Below are 18552 nucleotides of genomic sequence, written 5' to 3' on the forward strand. Positions count from 1 at the left end.
TTTAGGAAGTTGGAGGGAATGCACGATGGCGCATAAAGATGTTTTACAGCCTAACTGTAATGCACCTCGTGTTCTTTTTCATCTCGGGTGTGGTACATCTTGGCCTAGTAACATTGTCACGGACAATCTCAAGTGAGCAGCTCCTTATGCTTCTCTTTGAAAAATGGGACCTTGAGAACGGGCCATTAGTTTTGTAAGCCATTGATAATCCCACAATGAGATCATAGAGGCCGCACTGAAAGAGTTTCACGCAGTGTCAGTGGCACAGCAACAAAGGTTTAAAATTAGTCTTGGGTTTGGCTGAACCTGTATGCACTCATGTTGATGCCTTACAATTCTTACACACCTTTGAGAGTTACAACAGAGAATTGTATATGTATCACAATTTTAGCATGCAGAGCTTTTAAAATCAAGGGGCATTGTGTGAAAATACATACTAAAATATATAACAGTATTCGTTTTCAAAAGGCAATCTGTACAGCCTCCAATTAGCATTGTAAAATATAAGAAATAAGAAACAGCATGTTCCCTCTTTGACCCTCGATGTCCGTCAGTGAAACGGAGGCGGTAGTTTGCTGGAGGGAGTTTGTATACAGACTCATTACACAATCATTAGCATTCTGACAGCATTTGCATTTAACCCTAATGAGATGCAGTAAAGCTTGTTTCTTATTCATCTGCCCAATCTTAAGTTTCCATCTGTAAGTGCAAAGTGTTTTTAATTATTTGACCACATTTATAATACTGAACAAAATGAGGCGGACAATGAAAAGGCAACCTGAGCCTAATCACCAATTTTACAGTGAAATATAAGGACATGGCAAATATTCGTCAAAAAAAGACATCTTCACTTGTCTTTTGGGAGGATAGTTATTAAGATGAAGGACGATGGAGGATTTCATTTGATTGAAATGAAGAGGCCTAATCTTGCTAATGTAATCTATCCAGTCATAGACTCGCTTTCACTCTGTGTCACAGGCTCAGAATGGCTTCATTTTCATTCAAGTGCCCAGCGTGGACTTGAAAATGATTGCTATGTCACGACTGCATGTTATTTCTCACAGTGAGTGACATTCTCCAGTCAGTAGTTCGTCAACACACATCTCTTACTCATTCGTTTTATGATTTACATTTGATTTCTGTCTCTGCAGGAAAATTTTATTGCAGTGACGTCTGTTAGGTGAAACGTGTTTTTAAACCATTTCTGTTTTCAGACCATTTTGCGAATAGATATTTGTTTAAAATTTGAGCTATGCTGGAAAATATGCCTTTTTAAATTTATTTTAAATGTTGATTAAACGTATTAAGCAATTGCTAAACAGTAATGATAAGTAAAAATCTATTTTATTTATGATATAGATGTATTTCTAAGTTCTATGACTTAATTTAAATTCAGCATGAATTGGAAAATTATGTATTGCAAGAATTCTGATATATTTTGGTGGTGATTATGTAACCTGAAGTTACAATTTGCTTTGTCAGGTAAACGTTGCAAAGGGTTCTGGATGTGTTTTACACAATGCTTATGTCTGTTTTGTAAAACACAAACTGATAATTCAACAAGCTTGTTCCTCAGTGACGGCTCATGACTGCTCATCCGAGGGGCGCAAATTCATAATATGTGTTCGGAGTGTCATGTGTGTTGCTCGTGTTATCGAAATATGTGTTTTTGTTGCGTCATGTGAACCATCCATGTGCATCATGTGTTTTGTCAAAATAAGTGCCTGCTTCACACACCTCAAAACAGTTTGTGATTAAACAGACGGTCACGTTCACAAAATACACGCAAGACACTCCCTTAACAGTAAACTCTGATTACACGTGAGATTATGTGAGTATTTGGCAAACGTGAGCGTCTGTTTTTTTCATAAACCCTTTAGACGTGTCTGCAACAGGCACTTATTTTGAAAAAACAAGTGATGTACATAGGATCACTCGACGTGCAGAACACATCTTTTGAAAATACGAACCACACACGATATGTTGTGATGAACTTCGCTTCGAGCGCAAGAAGTCACTGGCCGCTGCTGTTGGCTTTCTAAGGGCCAATCTGTTCACTTCATGCATTTTCTCTGATCGGATAGCTATCTAATCATAAAAAGACCAAGTGTAAATGCCCCCGAAACGTTTTCAAGACGTATTTAAATCCGATCGCTCAAACCACTTCAGGCGTCGGTCTGGAAAGCAAATAAATAAATAATATAATAAAGGTCTCATGGAGGAAAACACGGTGTATTTTTGTATTCAACATTTTTTAATTATAAACGTTAAATAATTATGTTTTATTATAAAAATATTAATGATTAATCGATAGTCGATCTTTAATTCTCCCGACAATCGACTAAAATTTTTTTATCGAATGGTCATCCCTATTTTGGACCAAACTCTTCATATGGATGTGTTTTATTTTAACCTAAAATTACACATAATTTGTTAAAATGACACAAGATGTGTTAAAGCATAACACACACACACACACAAAAAAAATAACACATCCTTTCTTAGAGTATATAAGCTTTGTCTAAGTTTCTAATGAATCTGAGTAAAGAAAAGTGCATTTGGATATCGCACGGGAATAGAAGATCGGATTGATATCCGCTCTGCCAAGACGCATTTATGTGGCTGAATGTAAATGGGGCGGTTTTAATAAATCAGACAGCTATCCAATCAGAAAAAACACATCAAATGTTGAATATGAAATAGTTGCAGGCTACCGTGAGAATTTTGACAGTACGTGATGCTACTGTTCATGGGTAATAAACTTGCAATAAAGCAACCTTCATTTCTTATCTTTAATTCACAAACATAGTTGGCCTCAAGCAACAAAGATTCCTCACCAAAGCCCTTTGGTGAAACCTTCAGTACAGTTCAGTTGTTGAGAATGTAAACGTATGTTTTAAGCAAAAGGATTAGCAAATGAGCAGTGATACCCCATTAGGGCAATAATAAGACACACAAAGATCCATCCCTAATTGTACAGGTTACAGAAATGCATAAAGTCACATGGCTTTCTTCGTGTGGTTTTCTACATGTCGTTGTCCTGAAAATATCCAAATACAAAATTTCAGTACAGTTGTCTTTCTTCTTTTATATTTAATGAATAACCAGTGAATCGTCAAACAATAAAGTCTGACTGATCAGCTGTTGATAAATGGACCCATACATGTGTGACATACTGTACATCAATCCCACCAATGGTGCATTGCTCAAAACAGACGATGAGGCTTTTGCATGACTTTACAGAATTACAGGAAAGTGCGAGAGGGCTGGTTTGAGGCCAGTTTGGTAGGGTGTGTTTAAATGTAAGTGCCAGTCAGGGGAATATATCTTGATTCTTCTTCACATCAAGAAATTGTCTCCAAATGTGCCTCAAGCCACCAGACTTAAAACAATGTTTTATCCAACAAATGACATCAGAGTAGCGCAACAGAGTATTGATTAGGTTTTTTTCTAACATTTGTAAGACAAAGATTGATAGTCATTTTTTTGGTTCATTTCCCTTTTCAATTTTTCTAGTTTTTAGTATGTTTATCCATCATCCCTGGCAAACTTTAATTATTATTTAATATAGGATTGAGTAGAAAACTTTGTGGTTTTCTAGAAATAAGTACAGTATCACGACATCCTTCCTTTCAGCAATGAAGCTTGTGTCCTCCAACAGGAAGATGAGGATCCCTGTGGACAATGTCTCTGGGGCTTGAGTGTTTCTCTCAGAGAGATTGTAGTCCCCGGGTGACCAGCAGGGTAGAGATGAGGGAGACAATGACCAACGGGAGAGACTGAACGGCAGGTGTTTGGTGGAGGACCTGTTGACTGGACTGCAGCTCATCGCAGGAGTCGCCCTGGCATTGGGATTTCTCACACAGTACGCCGGTGAAACTTGCTGGACACTGGCAGCGCTGGTGGTGATGGCACACACCTCCATTCTGACAGCGCAGGAGGATGTTGTCGCATACTCGAGCTGTGGGAAGCAGAGAAAAATAGGTGAACGTGCATCGCTTTCCTCTTGCGGCAATCTCCGCCCATCAGGAAACAATGTCCAGGGGAAAAAGTGCCTCCATCACATTGATCATCAGGTCACTGTGTGTTTGATTGCTTATGATGGGTGCTAGAAAGACACTTGGGGGTGACTTTTAAAGACACGGCAGGGACGATGGTCCCACCGTAATATTGCTGTAGTGAAATGATTTATCAGTGAGTATAAAGTGGAATATGGGGCAGGAAATTGTTTGTCACATTTTCAGCATGAGAAACAAATTGAAAACACAGGGGCTAACTTTTGGCCAATCTTTCTCATGCAGCTACTGTACTAACAAAAGTTTAGAGCAAATTTTGCATTGCTGGTAACCAGCTACCCGAAAATCAAAATGCAAACAAGAATATAAAAGGTGTTCTACCATGCAGAACAACAAAAACAACACCTGTTTATGAACGCTTTCAACATTTCCTGTTGATTATCTTACCTGCTCTGAAGTCAGCTCTATATTTTAATAATTCGGTAATGAAAAACAAACATGCCACCTAATGCTTCGAGTCTTTTCCTTTCGGGTTTCTAGTTAAAATTCCAGACGAACATGGTGTGCAGTGAAAGATATGACATGATGCCAGTCCGTCCCCAGTCACTTTAATCTTCATTTCTTTGACCTGTAAACACGCTCTTTAGTGGAAAGGAGATGATTGCTATGGCATTGTACTTCCTTCCATTATTGAGGAAAATATTTGCTTTGGGAGGGACAGGACTATTTGCTCAGAAACTGAGTGTAATTGCATGGTGCTTTCTTCATTGAGATGGATTATATAGAGGTCTTCTGAGAAGCAGGGACAGAATAAAACTGAAATAAACCAGCCAGATATTCATATTATTGATCCAAGTAAGTAAAATATATATGTGATTTGTCCAAAAACAAATGTCATTGTTTTCACTGTAACACGGAATAGCATTAGTGTTTGTTTTAGATGGGAATTTCTAAGTGGACACTTTTCATGAATATGATACCAATTAGCGTCTAAAACTCTTAAGATAGACCTAATATTTTTTACTTTCAACAAATGGTTACTGAAAGGAGGCACTCAAGATTCAGAAAATCATTATGATCAGCCTCAAACTAAAAATTACAGTCAACACAAGATTATTTACTCATACTAAAGATTAAATTCAGATTATGCAACTTTTTGGATGCCACAATGAAAGTCCCACTTTAGGGAAAATCAGTAGTTTAAGTTATAAATATTATGTTTGGATGCCGCATAGACTCGGCCCTGAAACGATGGCAGTACAGCTGCTTCAGCTCTGCCACACATGCAGGGTGAGTGCTGTAACTAGGGGTGTCGCGATTCTCCAAATCCTCGATTCGATTACATTTTCAATTCTAAGGTCACGGTTCGATTCGATTGTCGGTTTTTATATCTGACCTTGAACCCGGAGATGCCCTGTCACGTTAGTCGTGCTGCAAGTGGAAAAATATGGTACAAACACATACCTGATAAAACAAAACTTCAGATGAACATATTTCAGTACGTTGCACCTTAAAAACACGCTTTTATTACCGTCAGACGGGATTGTGAGACAATACCCCAATAAGTCATGTTTAAATACTGTTTTCATAACTCTTAAGCAACTGAAATAAGTTGTTGTTGTGAAACTTAAACAGATCTCAGTAAAGAGAAATGACCGGTCCTGTCACAGACGCAGCTCTGCTGTTTTTTGTTTCCCATGTAAAGAGCAGCTCGTGTGGTGTCTCCTGCATCTGCCATGCTATCTTTTAACTGGCTGTAGCTAGCATACCGTAAAACTTCAAATAATAGCCGAGTCCCAAATAGACGCCTGTCTCTTTTAGACGCCTGGTGTGAAGACAGGTTTGGGTAAATAAACGCCTGTCTCAAATAAAGGCCTGGTCTGTTTTTTAGTTTCGGTTGTATTTAATCTTCTAAAACCCGTCAGATAGTCTGTTTAAGACAGTTCTATGGTGCAGATTGAACACGCTAAAGTTTTTTTTTGCTTACCGGTAGATGTCACGTGACAGACGCAGTCGTTCTGTTACTCATCACTATGACAACACAACAAGCTTCGTCGCCAGGATTGAGGTGATGATGACAGTAGCGAAGTGGCAATCGGGAGAGTCGGGACTTTTCCCGGTGGACTGGTAGTGTTCTGAGGCCGCTGATAATAGCCGGGCTTTCAGTCTTTTGTCATGCATGCACTCCCGCCACACATTGTATTTCTCGCGCGGAAACACTATTTATCATATTTAATATGCTGCAGCGCCCAAAATGTATCTGGCCGCACTGCTCTCTCTCTCTCTATCAAGCCCGTCTTCCCTAGAGTTCTAGTCAAGCGAGCCAATACAAAAAAAGAGAAAGAGGCTACACAATAGCCAATCAGAAAATAGCACTGTTGTATCTGGGTAAGATTTCACGCAACAACCAATAAAAAAACATATCCTTGTTTGCTTTATCTATACTGCCAATAATTTAAGACTGTTGTTATTACATGAACTAATTTGTTAAACACATTCAAATAAAACGTAACATGTGGTAACCTCCTGCTGTCATGCTGGAACAATTAAATTAATAGCCTGTCTCTTATAGACGCCTGTCTCTTTTAGACGCCTGGTGTGATGATAGGTTTGGGAAAATAATTATTTGAAGTTTTACGGTAGTTAGAGGAGGTTGACTCGCAGCACTCAACACGTGTCTTTTTTCCCACTTGGCAAGCCGACCGGACGTGACATAGGGCAGCATCGACGATTCCATTTTTTAATTCGAAGTTCGAGGTTGTGACTTAATTTCAAATGATTTCAATTTAAAATAAATGGATGAGTTTAATTGTTTATTAAGCTTACACAAGCCAAAACTCCCATGTCACTATGAAATTAAGTCTTTACTCACTTCTTTATTACTTGTAGTGACCGATGGGGGATACAGACATTTGAGGGTGGTTTCCAGGACAGGGTTTAGATTTAGCTAGGACTAGGCCTTCAATTATATTAGGACATTTACAAAAATACCTTACAATAAACATTATTGGTATGCATCTTGAAACAAAACAATGGCACTAATAGTGCAAGCTATTTTCAGTGTAGACAATTCAAACATGCATTTTAATCTGGGAAAAAGATTCTTTTTAAAGCCAGGCAAAATCAGAAATTTTACGCAAACCTTTTTGGGGACTAAATCTTCTTGTACCGTATTTGGAAGATTTTACAATTACATGTAGTTAACGAACATCTGCAGACCCCACATAGCCATTGTCTTTCCACCAGCATGTGTTGCTTCTTTGACTGCTGTACTTTTGTACTTGTTGCACAGCAAAGGCCATTGAATGCAAACGCTCACTCTCCAAGTTTTCAGCATGGCAGGTGTGTGTGTGAGGTCATAAGTCACGTGCAGCAAACAGTGGCATGGATTGCATTTTCACTTACGTTTCGTATTACCTTCTGACCTAAGAAAAGACCGAGGTGTGAACCCCGTCCGAGGTCTATGTCTCCCCGGGAGACATATGTGTTGTATCGCACCTTCGTCGAGCACACTGACTTTTTCACACTCGAAAAGAACAGAACAGGCAGCTCTCGACTTGAGCAATAGTTGCAGAAGCATACAACAGATCTATCTGTTCACTGACAGGTCAGGGAAAGATGAGACGCATCGGTAGCTAGAGACCCAGTGTGGTAAAGCCATACTGCATTCTTACTGCGGTAAATACTGTATTTGTGGAGGTATATTTATCCTTATCTTCGATTCAGAATATGAAGCTACAGATTCTTAGGTAACTTGAGTTTACTCACTTGCTCTTTTTGTTTGTGTCTGAGAGCAACTTGACTGCTTTTATTGTGTTCAGATGAAGTTATTGATTAAATTCTGAAATGTAGCAAAGGCATATTTTGCCTATTCTGTAATCACTTATTACTTTCCATAAATCTTAAACTTTTTATTGATTATTAGCAGTTCCTATCTATGGCCTTTTTTGAACTCCTAAGCAAATCTCATATGCCCAATGCTCAGGGGTCTTTTCTTTGACTGATTTTCTACTGTCATTTTGTTTTTCTCTGAGGATGTCTTTCAATTTTTCTTTTTGCTTGAGTGATGGTTTCTCCACTGTGTGGTTTATCTGCTCAAGGGATTATCGCAAGTCTTCGGACTCGGTGTACATAAATGTGCTGCTGTCCCGACTTTTCCTTGCTTGTCTTTTTTGTTCTTGATAGATAGATAGCTAGATAGAGAGATAGATAGATTTATAAATAGATAGATTGATAGGTAGTAAGATTGAAAGAACGATAGAATGATAGATAGAAAGATAGAAAGATTGAAAGATGGATAGATGGATGGATGGATGGATGGATGGATGGATGGATGGATAGATGGATAGATTGAAAGACAGCTAGATAGATAGATAGATAGATAGATAGATAGATAGATAGATAGATAGATAGATAGATAGATAGATAGATAGATAGATAGATAGATAGATGGATGGATGGATGGATGGATGGATGGATGGATGGATGGATAGATTGAAAGACAGCTAGATAGATCGAAAGACAGATAAATAAATTGAAAGACAGATAGATAAATCAAAAGACAGAAAGATAGATCTAAAGATAGATTAAATGAAAGAAAGAAAGATAGACAGATCGAAAGACAGATCGAAAGACAGCTAGATAGATCGAAAGACAGCTAGATCGAAAGACAGCTGGATAGATAGATCGAAAGACAGATAAATAAACCGAAAGACGGATAGATAGATGTAAAGACAGATAGATAGATCTAAAGACAGATAGATAGATCGAAAGATAGATTAAACGAAAGGAAGATAGATTGAAAGAAAGAAAGAAAGATAGAAAGCTAAATAGATAGGTAGATAGATTGAAAGAATAGATAGATTGAAATAGGTGGAAAGATGAAAAGATAGACAGACAGAAAGAAAGAAAGAAAGCCAAATAGATAGATAAATAGATTAAAAGAATAGATAGATAGATTTGAAAGAAGGATAGATTGAAAGAAAGATTGAAAGAAAGCCAGATAGATAGATAGATAGATTAAAAGAATAGACAGATAGATTGAAAGAAAGAAAGATTGAAAGAAAGAAAGAAAGATTGAAAGAAAGACAGATAGATAGATTAAAAAATAGATAAAAGGAAAGAAAGATATATTGAAAAATATATAGATTGAAAGAAAAATAGAAAGCTAAATAGATAGGTAGATAGATTGAAAGAATAGATAGATTGAAAGAAAGATGGAAAGAAAGTTGTAAAGATGGAAAGGTAGGTGGACAGATAGGTGGAAAGATAGATAGAAAGATGGAAAGACAGGCGAAAAGAAAGATAGATAGATTGAACAAAAGATTAAAAAGAAAGAAAGCCAAATGGATAGCTAGATCAATTAAAAGAATAGATAGATAGATTGAAATAAAGAAAAAAAGATAAATAGATTGAAAGAAAGATAGATAGAAAGATAGAAAGCCAAATAGATAGCTAGATAGATTGAAAGAATAGATTAGCTAGATGGATTGAAAGAATAGATAGATAGATTAAAAGAATAGATAGATTAAGAAAGATGGAAAGACGGAAAGACAGGTGGAAAGAAAGATAGATAGATTGAAAGAAAGAAAGAAAGAAAGAAAGAAAGCCAAATAGATAGCTAGATCAATTAAAAGAAAAGATAAATAGATTGAAAGAAAGAAAAAAAGATAAAAGAAAGATAGAAAGCCAAATAGATAGCTAGATGGATTGAAAGAATAGATAGATAGATAGATAGATAGATAGATTGAAAGAAAGATTGATAGAAAGAAAGACTGAAAGAAAGAAAGACTGAAAGAAAGAAAGACTGAAAGAAAGAAAGACTGAAAGAAAGAAAGACTGAAAGAAAGAAAGACTGAAAGAAAGAAAGACTGAAAGAAAGAAAGACGGAAAGAAAGAAAAACGGAAAGAAAGAAAGACTGAAAGAAAGAAAGATAGATCCCCAAATAGTTAGATAGATTAAAAGAATAGATAGATAGATTGAAAGAAAGATAGATTGAAAGAGATAGGTAGATAGAGAGTTAGATAGCTAAATACTGTAGATAGCTGGATTGAAAGAAAGAAAGAGATAGATAAAAAATAAAGTTTTATTTGTTTGCTGTCATTGATGTTTATTTGCCAGAGCGTTTGGAGCTAAGCACTTTTCCTGTTTCTTGCGTGACGCTCTTTCTGCAGTCATGTTATCGGCTGCGGCGGTCAGAGCAGCATACTGTATTGCGTTGCATTAGACTGCACACGGTAGAGGCTATCAAAGTACATGAAGCGGTTATCAAATGACCCTGATATCCATGAGGTTATCATTAAACACAGCTGTCCACTGGCTGCTTACAAACAGCAGGCTTGGATCTAAAGGCTGTGGGTGTCTCACAATCCTCTTTTTTGTTCTGCTTTTGGCCCTGACAGAAAAACAAGCGCACTTTGTCAGTCAGAATCAGCAGGGGTTTGCCAAATCCTTCAGCATTTCCTCCTGCTTTTTAAAAATATGACAACAATAATGTCCGTTAAAGCAGCCATATCTAAGCTGTTCTGCTTGCAGGCTTTGTTTTGAAATTATACACATTTGATTGTCATCTTCAATCTAACCGTTGTCTGCAGACAGATTCACATAAAATTTTTTGGACAGTTTTTTAGACTGTAATCATAAACAAGATCAAAGAAAAAACAAAGAGGCTTTGTTTCTATGAGGGTATGGATACTTAGTCTGATTGGTTGTTTGATAGGCTCTTATTTCTGGAGATCTTACCTTGATTTCGGTTTGCTGCTCCAAGGGAAGAAGCATTTGGTCGAACTTCATTCAAGCAAAAGATATAGAGTTGAAATTACTTTTTCCGTTTTCATTTTTTGTAGTAATTTAATAAAAGTAGGTTTTCTGTATCAAGGTTTGCATGGTTTGGTTTGTATGTACAGTAGTTATATGAGTTACATGCCCATGCTCATCACCAAACCTTACATTACAATGTCTGAAAATGTCTCATAATATTGTTTTAAAGTTCTATATCTCAAAATGAAATGAAAATGTTTTTTTATACACAGGGTGAATTACTCACCTGAGGTGCCAAGATTGCTTGGGATACCTGGAGAAAAGAGTGAACTCAGGTTAGCATCAATGATATTGCATATACACAAGAAGCTCAAAGGCTTTCAACCTTTGCATGCTGTTTTTTTGTTAAATATTTTATAGTTTTGCCTGTAGCTACATCTTTTCAGTGATAATATGAGTTATGCTGCAAATACAAAAAAAAAATTATATGATTGTCTGATTATGACAATGACATACTGTTTAAAGGTATGTCAAAAAGCACACTTGGATAGGAAACTACTTCATATTAACATCCAGCTTACAGACTGATTTATGTTATTTTGTAATTCTTTAATCAGCAGTGCTGTTAGTTGGCGTTTAATAAATTATTTGACTTTTCTATCCAATCCAATAATGTACCTTCTGCTGTGGCAATGAAATATCCCAGCATGCACAGCTGCAAAATCTATGAATTGCTGTTGTGGTTGATACACTATATGCTCTATTGTGTTTGTTGCAACATTTCTCACCAGGCTGTGACCAAGGAGCAGCTATTTAATCACCAAATACTTTTATTTATTTATTTATTTGGCTCCAAAAGAGATTCAGACTCGGGTGTGGCAGGATTCTTGTGTTAACAGCAACCGTTCAACTCTCACAGTTCATCATGGCCCTCATTACAGAGTGACTCTTGGCTAATTTTGCATTCTGCTCACCTGAGCTGTGAATGACAAGTCTGAAAAACAGGCAGACGTGGACAGCTGGTGGATGAGCTCAATGTGCATTGATTAAACCAGCACACATCTTATTCGTCGCAAAATGTACCAAACACACATAATTCTTTACTCCTCAAGCACCTGTTCTGCCCACGTGGGACACAACATGCAAACAATAGCAGACATTTGAAAATCCTCCTCTGCACACACCATCAAGATCGTGTTTGGTTAAAGGCGACACACATCTATGCGTATAGTGTGCTCCTGTAGGAGTTAATGTACCATTTATTTTCAAGTTATCAAAAATAATAAAATACAAAACTATACACCCCAGAAAGTGCAGAAATGTGTCTAAATTTATTAATGTTATTGTACTAGATAACAAAAAGTTTAGTTCAGAAATAACTTTCAGGTTTTAATCTAAAAATTCCTTATGCACAATTATTTAGTCAAACTAGCTGGTTTAAATGAAATTTTTGGGAGATGTGTCAAGTCACATTTGTACTAAAGAAATCACAGGTATATAACGTATGGGCATTTACCACTAATATTGACATTTTAATGTTATTTTTACTTTGTTACGAATATTTAGCTTGAACGTGTGCTGTTTTTCTTGTAAAAATGGATCTTGCTTTACTATTGTTTTATTTAAAGAGGACAGAGAATGAAAAAATATTTTTACCTGGTCTTTGTTGAATAATGGTAATCTACCCGCATTCACAAACATACAAAAAGTTCTAGACATGCTAAACATCTCAGTCTCATAGAAATTCCTCTTTTAGAAATGTCATCCAGAAAACGGCCCAATCTGAAAAACTGATGCTTATGACATCACAGGCATCTCACTGCCCCTCCACTTTAAAATAATTGGCTACATTTTTTGAGTGGCTGCAAAGTCAGCCAATCAGTAATGAGATTGCAAGTTAAGCCAGTAGGGGGAGCCAAATAGGTGCAAAACCACTTGTTTAAAATCCCCCACCCTAATAGAGCTATCTGAGAGAGGTTTTTTAGGAAGCTATTAAGGCATTTCAGACCCAAACAAATTTTTTTTTGTCTATTTCACATCACAGAACAAGGATAAATACTCCGTTCAATCATTTTATGTCACCTTTAATGCTATTCTTTTCAATCGTATTTAAATACATAGTACAGTAAGGTGTGGTTTCCAGGACAGGCTTAAGCCAGGACTATAGGCCTTCGTTTAAAGGGATAGTTCACCCAAAAATGAAAATAATGTCATTAATGACTCACCATCATGTCATTCCAAACTCGTAAGACCTCCGTTCATCTTCGGAACACATGTTTTATATTTAGTCCGAGAGCTTGTTGACCTTTCATTGAAAATCTACGGACGTACACTGTCCATGTTTAGAAAGATAATAAAAACATCATCAAAGTAGTTTGTGTGACATCATTGGATCAGTTGAAATGTGTTGAAGCATCGAAAATACATTTTGGTCAAAAAATAACAAAAATTACGACTTTATTCAGCATTGTCTTCTCTTCCGCGTCTGTTGTGAAGCTCATGAGCGAGACTAAAGTCACGTGACTGCAGTGACGTGGATGACATGTTATCCTCAGACATGTTTGCGAAGTTTTTTTTTCAAACTTACAGCGTGAGTCGCCCTAAGACTGTAAACGAAGCCCGGGCGCACAAAAAAACAAAACAGAAAAAAAACAGCTGGGGCGCACCAGATAACACGTCAGCCGCGTCGTACGTTATCTGGGTCACTGCAGTGAAGGGTTAACAAGCTCTCAGACTAAATATAAAGCATCTTAAACTGTGTTCCGAAGATGAACGGAGGTCTTACGAGTTTGGAACGATAGAACGATATGTGGGTGAGTCATAAATGACATTATTTTTATTTTTGGGTTAACTATAGGGATGTAACGATTCAACCGTGTGTCACATTAAAAATGCCTGTCTGAAATCGATTCTGAATCGCAAGGTTGCGATTCTTTGTTTAATGCACAGCTTGTGCGTATACTACGGCATTTGGTCAGTAGGAAGTCCTTATCAATCTAAAATTATAACGAGTTGGAGTCGTTTATAACATGCATTTAAAAAAGCAACACTCGTTAAACCAAATCATTTAAAATATTCTTTATTATCATGAAAATACCTGAAACAATTTGAAGAACAGTGAAATAAATATTCCTGTAGACATTTCCTGGAATAGCATTCTTAATGCTACTTCTTCTGTGGCACAAAGGGATTTTCTACACAGGAGCGCCCCCTGGCGTTTGGATGTGCCTGGATTTCACCGTAATTCATTCAAATTCATTCATTGAGAAAACGCGCATTTGCACAGTTAATCCATACACCCCTAGTTAACTATCCCTTATCCCTTATAATTAGGAAATATAACTAGTTTTAACAAACATGCCTTACTAAAAACATTACTTGTGTGCATTTTGAGGCAAAACAAAGGGCACTGATGTATTTTAAGATATGTCAATGCAAGTTGTTTTCAGTTTGGAAAGCTCTTAAATTTATTTTAGTCTAGGACTAGTCTAATCCTTGTCCAGGAAACCACACCTAAGTGTTTAATTACTTTTTGGGGCCATTGTATATACAGTAGTCCAAAGAGCAGTGACACAAATTGCATTTTTCCTTATTAACCATTAGTTATCAATTGCAATGTTTAATGTCCTTTCCAGCAATGTTTTAATACAGAGAGATGGTTTAAGTATTTTAGCTGGCAGTGTAGACCTGGTGTAAAGGCACAGCAGGAAGTTTTCACTTTTGCCCAAATATATTCCTCCCTTCCCATCCCACCAGGATAAGACATGGATTTCATTTCCTGCTGAATTATTAGACACAGGGTTACATCCAGCCACATATCTACATCCAGCTACCTGCCCATCTCTAACATAGAGATACATTGCCCTTACGATTAAAGCGGAAGACTTGATGACAGATGAAGCTATTACAGCTTAATTAAATTTTGCACAGAAAATTTGTCTTTATGCGAGAGCCATATGTTTCATAACCTCTTGTGTAATACGAGCTGCGTAGCGGAGACGCACATTTGTGGGGACGGGGTACAATGCGACAGAGGAGAAGTTGTGATTTCACAAGCCTGCAGGGGCAATAACGCTATTTTGATTTCATATGCAAGCCTGTTACATTCTGAATTTCTTGCCAAAACAGGTGCTAATAATGTCTTTGATATAGCCGCTCCTTGGTTTCCTCTGTTTGGCACAGATGTGTCCCGGTATTAGGTTTTTAATAACTGGCTGTCAGTCTGAGGTTGGCCCTGCATTATGAGGGCCTTCATAACGGGAATGGGGAAAGGCTACAGCTATATTAAAGCCTTTCGAGAACATGTATACACATACCTAAAATATTCTGTACCATCACATACACATACACGCACACGTTCAACGACACATCTGGCGCACCAAATCTAATATTGTCACGAAAGATCACGCATGCATACCCTGTATGGTGTCGAGAATATAAAGGGGAATATTCATAAGCTGAAATATCAAAGTTGACGCTTTTCACCAAGTACCACGCCGTAAAATGTCTTTTGGGTGTGTCTGCCTAAGTACGTGGCTTATGCTTAATAGTAGTGTCTTAGTTTCGAGTGGCCCTGCGCTCGGGGGGCCACAAGGTTCTACTTCCACCATCTGGACAGTACTGAGCCTCTCGCTGTCCCTGAGCTACAGTTACTGCCTTCATTAGATTTATTAGGGCAATGAGCCCCCTGCCTCGGGCTGAGAACTTGACAGATGTTTCACTTCTCAACGACAACATGAAGCTATGGAAAGGATAGCATTTACTTCTCAGAGATTGGGAGATGCACCAAACAAACATGCCAAAATGTGATTTGTAGCTTGTACTTGGTTTGAGGGAAGAGAGGCAGTGATCAAAAATTTGGATGAGGGAGTAAATCAAATAAGAGTAATTAAATGAAGCAAATATTTGGAAATATGACATTAAACAGCGCATAAAACACATTAGCAACGTCTCTGTTGTTGTGACATCCAGGCAGAAAGTCGTGTGAGAGGACGCAGTGTTTCTGCATCGCTGTCATCGGCTCATTACCCGCTCAATGTGACAATGTGTGTAAGCCCTTCAGTCATGTCCAAATCAAAATGAATATGAAATTAACTGAAATTAGGCTTTGTGAGTGAGCAGGATTCAAGTGACCATACATTTAAGGGGCAATGGCATGAAAATCTGACTTTTTCCATGTTTAAGTGCTATGATTGGGTCCCCAGTGCTTCTATCAACCTAGAAAATGTGAAAAAAATCAACCAAGTAACTTAGTTTTGGTAAACCGTTTTCTACAAGCACATGACAAAATGGGTAGTTGAAATTTGGCTCTCCTTATGATGTCATAAGGAGCTCTTATTATACTAACACCGCACCTTAATCTGCACTATCCAATCACAGCACTGCCATTTAGTGCAGAGAAAAAAGAGAGAGAGACAATAATTCACAGCACAATTGAGTTTCAATTGCAACAAACCACCATGATTGTGATCAGTGTTTTGCATTTTTGCACACACCTACAAAGTGGCAATTTTAACATGCTATAATAAATGATTTATATGGTATTTCGGGCGAAAACTTTACATATGTGCTCTGGGGACACCAAAGATTTGTTTGACATCTTAAAAAAGTCTTGTGCCATGGCTCCTTTAAAGGTACAGCTACTGTATCTGACGATACCTGTGGACCATAATACGTTTTAGTAACTATAGTAGTTGTATCTGTATATAAAATGTTTTCAATAACACAGGGTTCCTTCCATCATTCGCAACCGGTTCATACATTTCAGCTCTAGATTGAAACCTACAGTAAAACTTTGCAATATGTGCTGCCTACAGGCTTATTGTTCTTTTTCATTTTTTTGTGGCTCTTGAAGTAAAATGTCATTCAGAACATGCAACGGAAAAGGTCAAATTTTTGTGCTTGATGGAGGACTGTGCTTTCTCACAATCACGTAGAGATGAAATGCTGTACTCACATATATTGGCAGTGCCCTTGGGTATGGGCAGGTAAGAGCCCATGCTCCAGGCTCGGCCCTGGTAGTGTCTCTTGCACCGGGCGCAATCCGGCCCCGTGGTGTTGTGTTCGCATTCGCAACCCAACTTTCCTTTGTCAAACACACAGCTGTTGGCATGGAGATTGCACTTGCACCTAGCAGGATGAAAAACAAAACATCAAAACAAATGCTAAATGTCAACGCAGCGAACAAAGAAACAGCCACGTGTGACGTCTTATCGGGATCATTATATAAATTTTCTTGCGATGGGTTTTGTGGCATATCCATTACAAACTCCAACCTTTAGCGTAGACTTCCCATGATGCTACGGAAGAGAGCTTCATTATGCTGTTAAAAACAGAGCTCATTTGAGCGTGCCCCTGCGGAGATACTGAATAGAAGCGTGGGTCACATCTGTGACACGAAAGCCGAATGAAAGGCTCTCAGTGGTTGGGCTTTAACACTGGAATAAAGTCAAGAATGAAAGACGTGGAAATTGTATCAACACTACCAGCACCTCTTCAAAGTCCTCTGATGACTGCTGAGAAAGAGTCCCTGTTGTGGCTGTTTAGAAAGCATCAAATATAAAAAAGACTTATTTTGAGGAAACGAGACCTTTTGAAGGATTTCTTTTGTAAATTTTTTTATTTTGCACTTTAGGGAGATGCAAATGTGTTTTTTTTTTATAATAATTTGCTAGTTAAAAAGGCAATGAAGAGCACTTCGGAGGCATAGCGGCGTTTGTGGATGATTATCTTCGCTGCCACTTGAGACGAGTGGTCTCACTTTCCATATCTACTCTAAATATAATTTGCAGTCATTGATTTTGCCAGGAGACAAAAGGTTACAACCGTGTTGTGTGCTTCTGACCTCCGTTTCCCAGCGTGATGGGCAGCGGTTAATGAGATCATTGAGCATTCTGGATATGCTACACCTCTCTGGAGAGTTTGTGTTCGGTATGATATCAAGTCAGTATTTGTTTTTCTGCAGTGCGTTTGTGGAAGGACTTTTGCTCGTTGGAGAACCACAGTGGTGAGGACATGTTGCTGTACCACCCACTGTGAACCTGAGACAGACGTATTACAGAAACAGTCAGAAATACATCCTTTCCAATTGACTTTCTACTTTTCGTGACATTGCACATAAATGATTAATAACTGCGGGAAAACGGCACAAAAATATTCTCGTTTCCGTTTTTAATGACAGCTGGGCGTAGACAGGCCTTGGTGCTCGTTCAGCAAATGAGACGATTTACGGTAACATGAAATAAAGCAAAGGGCTTTGATTTGTTCCTACTTTACAGCATTGACTTTGATGAGCCCTTTCAATAAGCAGGGCTATGTTGTTGTTTTTTACGACTTTAAAGGGGACATTTCATGAAAATCTGTCTTTTTCCATGTTTAAGTGCTGTAATTGGGTCCCCAGTGCGTTTATTAACCTAGAAAATGTGTAAAAAAAAACAACCCAGTAACTTAGTTTTGGTAAATCATTCTCTGCAAAAATAGGTAATTAAAATCTGTCTCCCCTTGTGATGTCAGAAGGGAATAATATAGCCCAAACATTTTTGCTCATACCTACAAAGTGTCAATTTTAACTTGCTATAATAAATTATCATTATGATATTTTGAGGTAAAACTTAACATACTTGCTCTGGGGACATCAAAGATTTATTTTACAGTTCATCTTAAAAAAGTCTTGTGAAATGTCACCTTTAACAGGAGCATTCTGTATTTTTGTTCAAAACACTTCAATTTTTTTTATTTGTTTTTGCATTAACAGGCGGTTTCTATTTTTAATTTGAT

At 37.6% G+C, this 18552-nt stretch overlaps 1 protein-coding gene across 3 annotated transcripts in view; it reads right to left on the reverse strand.

Annotated features, from left to right (window-relative positions):
* Window positions 1-2778: 2778 nt before the first annotated feature.
* Window positions 2779-18552, reverse strand: part of ntng1b (netrin g1b) — a 64714-nt gene continuing 48940 nt past the window's right edge. For 2 of the 3 annotated variants that reach the window (XM_065276090.1, XM_065276089.1), the window contains exons 4-7: window positions 16733-16905; window positions 11063-11089; window positions 10759-10803; window positions 2779-3961 (exon numbers count right to left, since the gene is read on the reverse strand). In XM_065276090.1, coding sequence (XP_065132162.1) covers window positions 3711-3961; window positions 10759-10803; window positions 11063-11089; window positions 16733-16905 — 496 coding nt within the window. In that variant the 3' untranslated portion in view covers window positions 2779-3710. The remainder of the gene's footprint in view (window positions 3962-10758; window positions 10804-11062; window positions 11090-16732; window positions 16906-18552) is intronic. The other variant, XM_065276091.1, reaches the window with a different exon arrangement.

This window comes from Paramisgurnus dabryanus, chromosome 6 (assembly GCF_030506205.2).
Source record: "Paramisgurnus dabryanus chromosome 6, PD_genome_1.1, whole genome shotgun sequence".
NCBI classification, from domain to species: Eukaryota; Metazoa; Chordata; class Actinopteri; order Cypriniformes; family Cobitidae; genus Paramisgurnus; species Paramisgurnus dabryanus.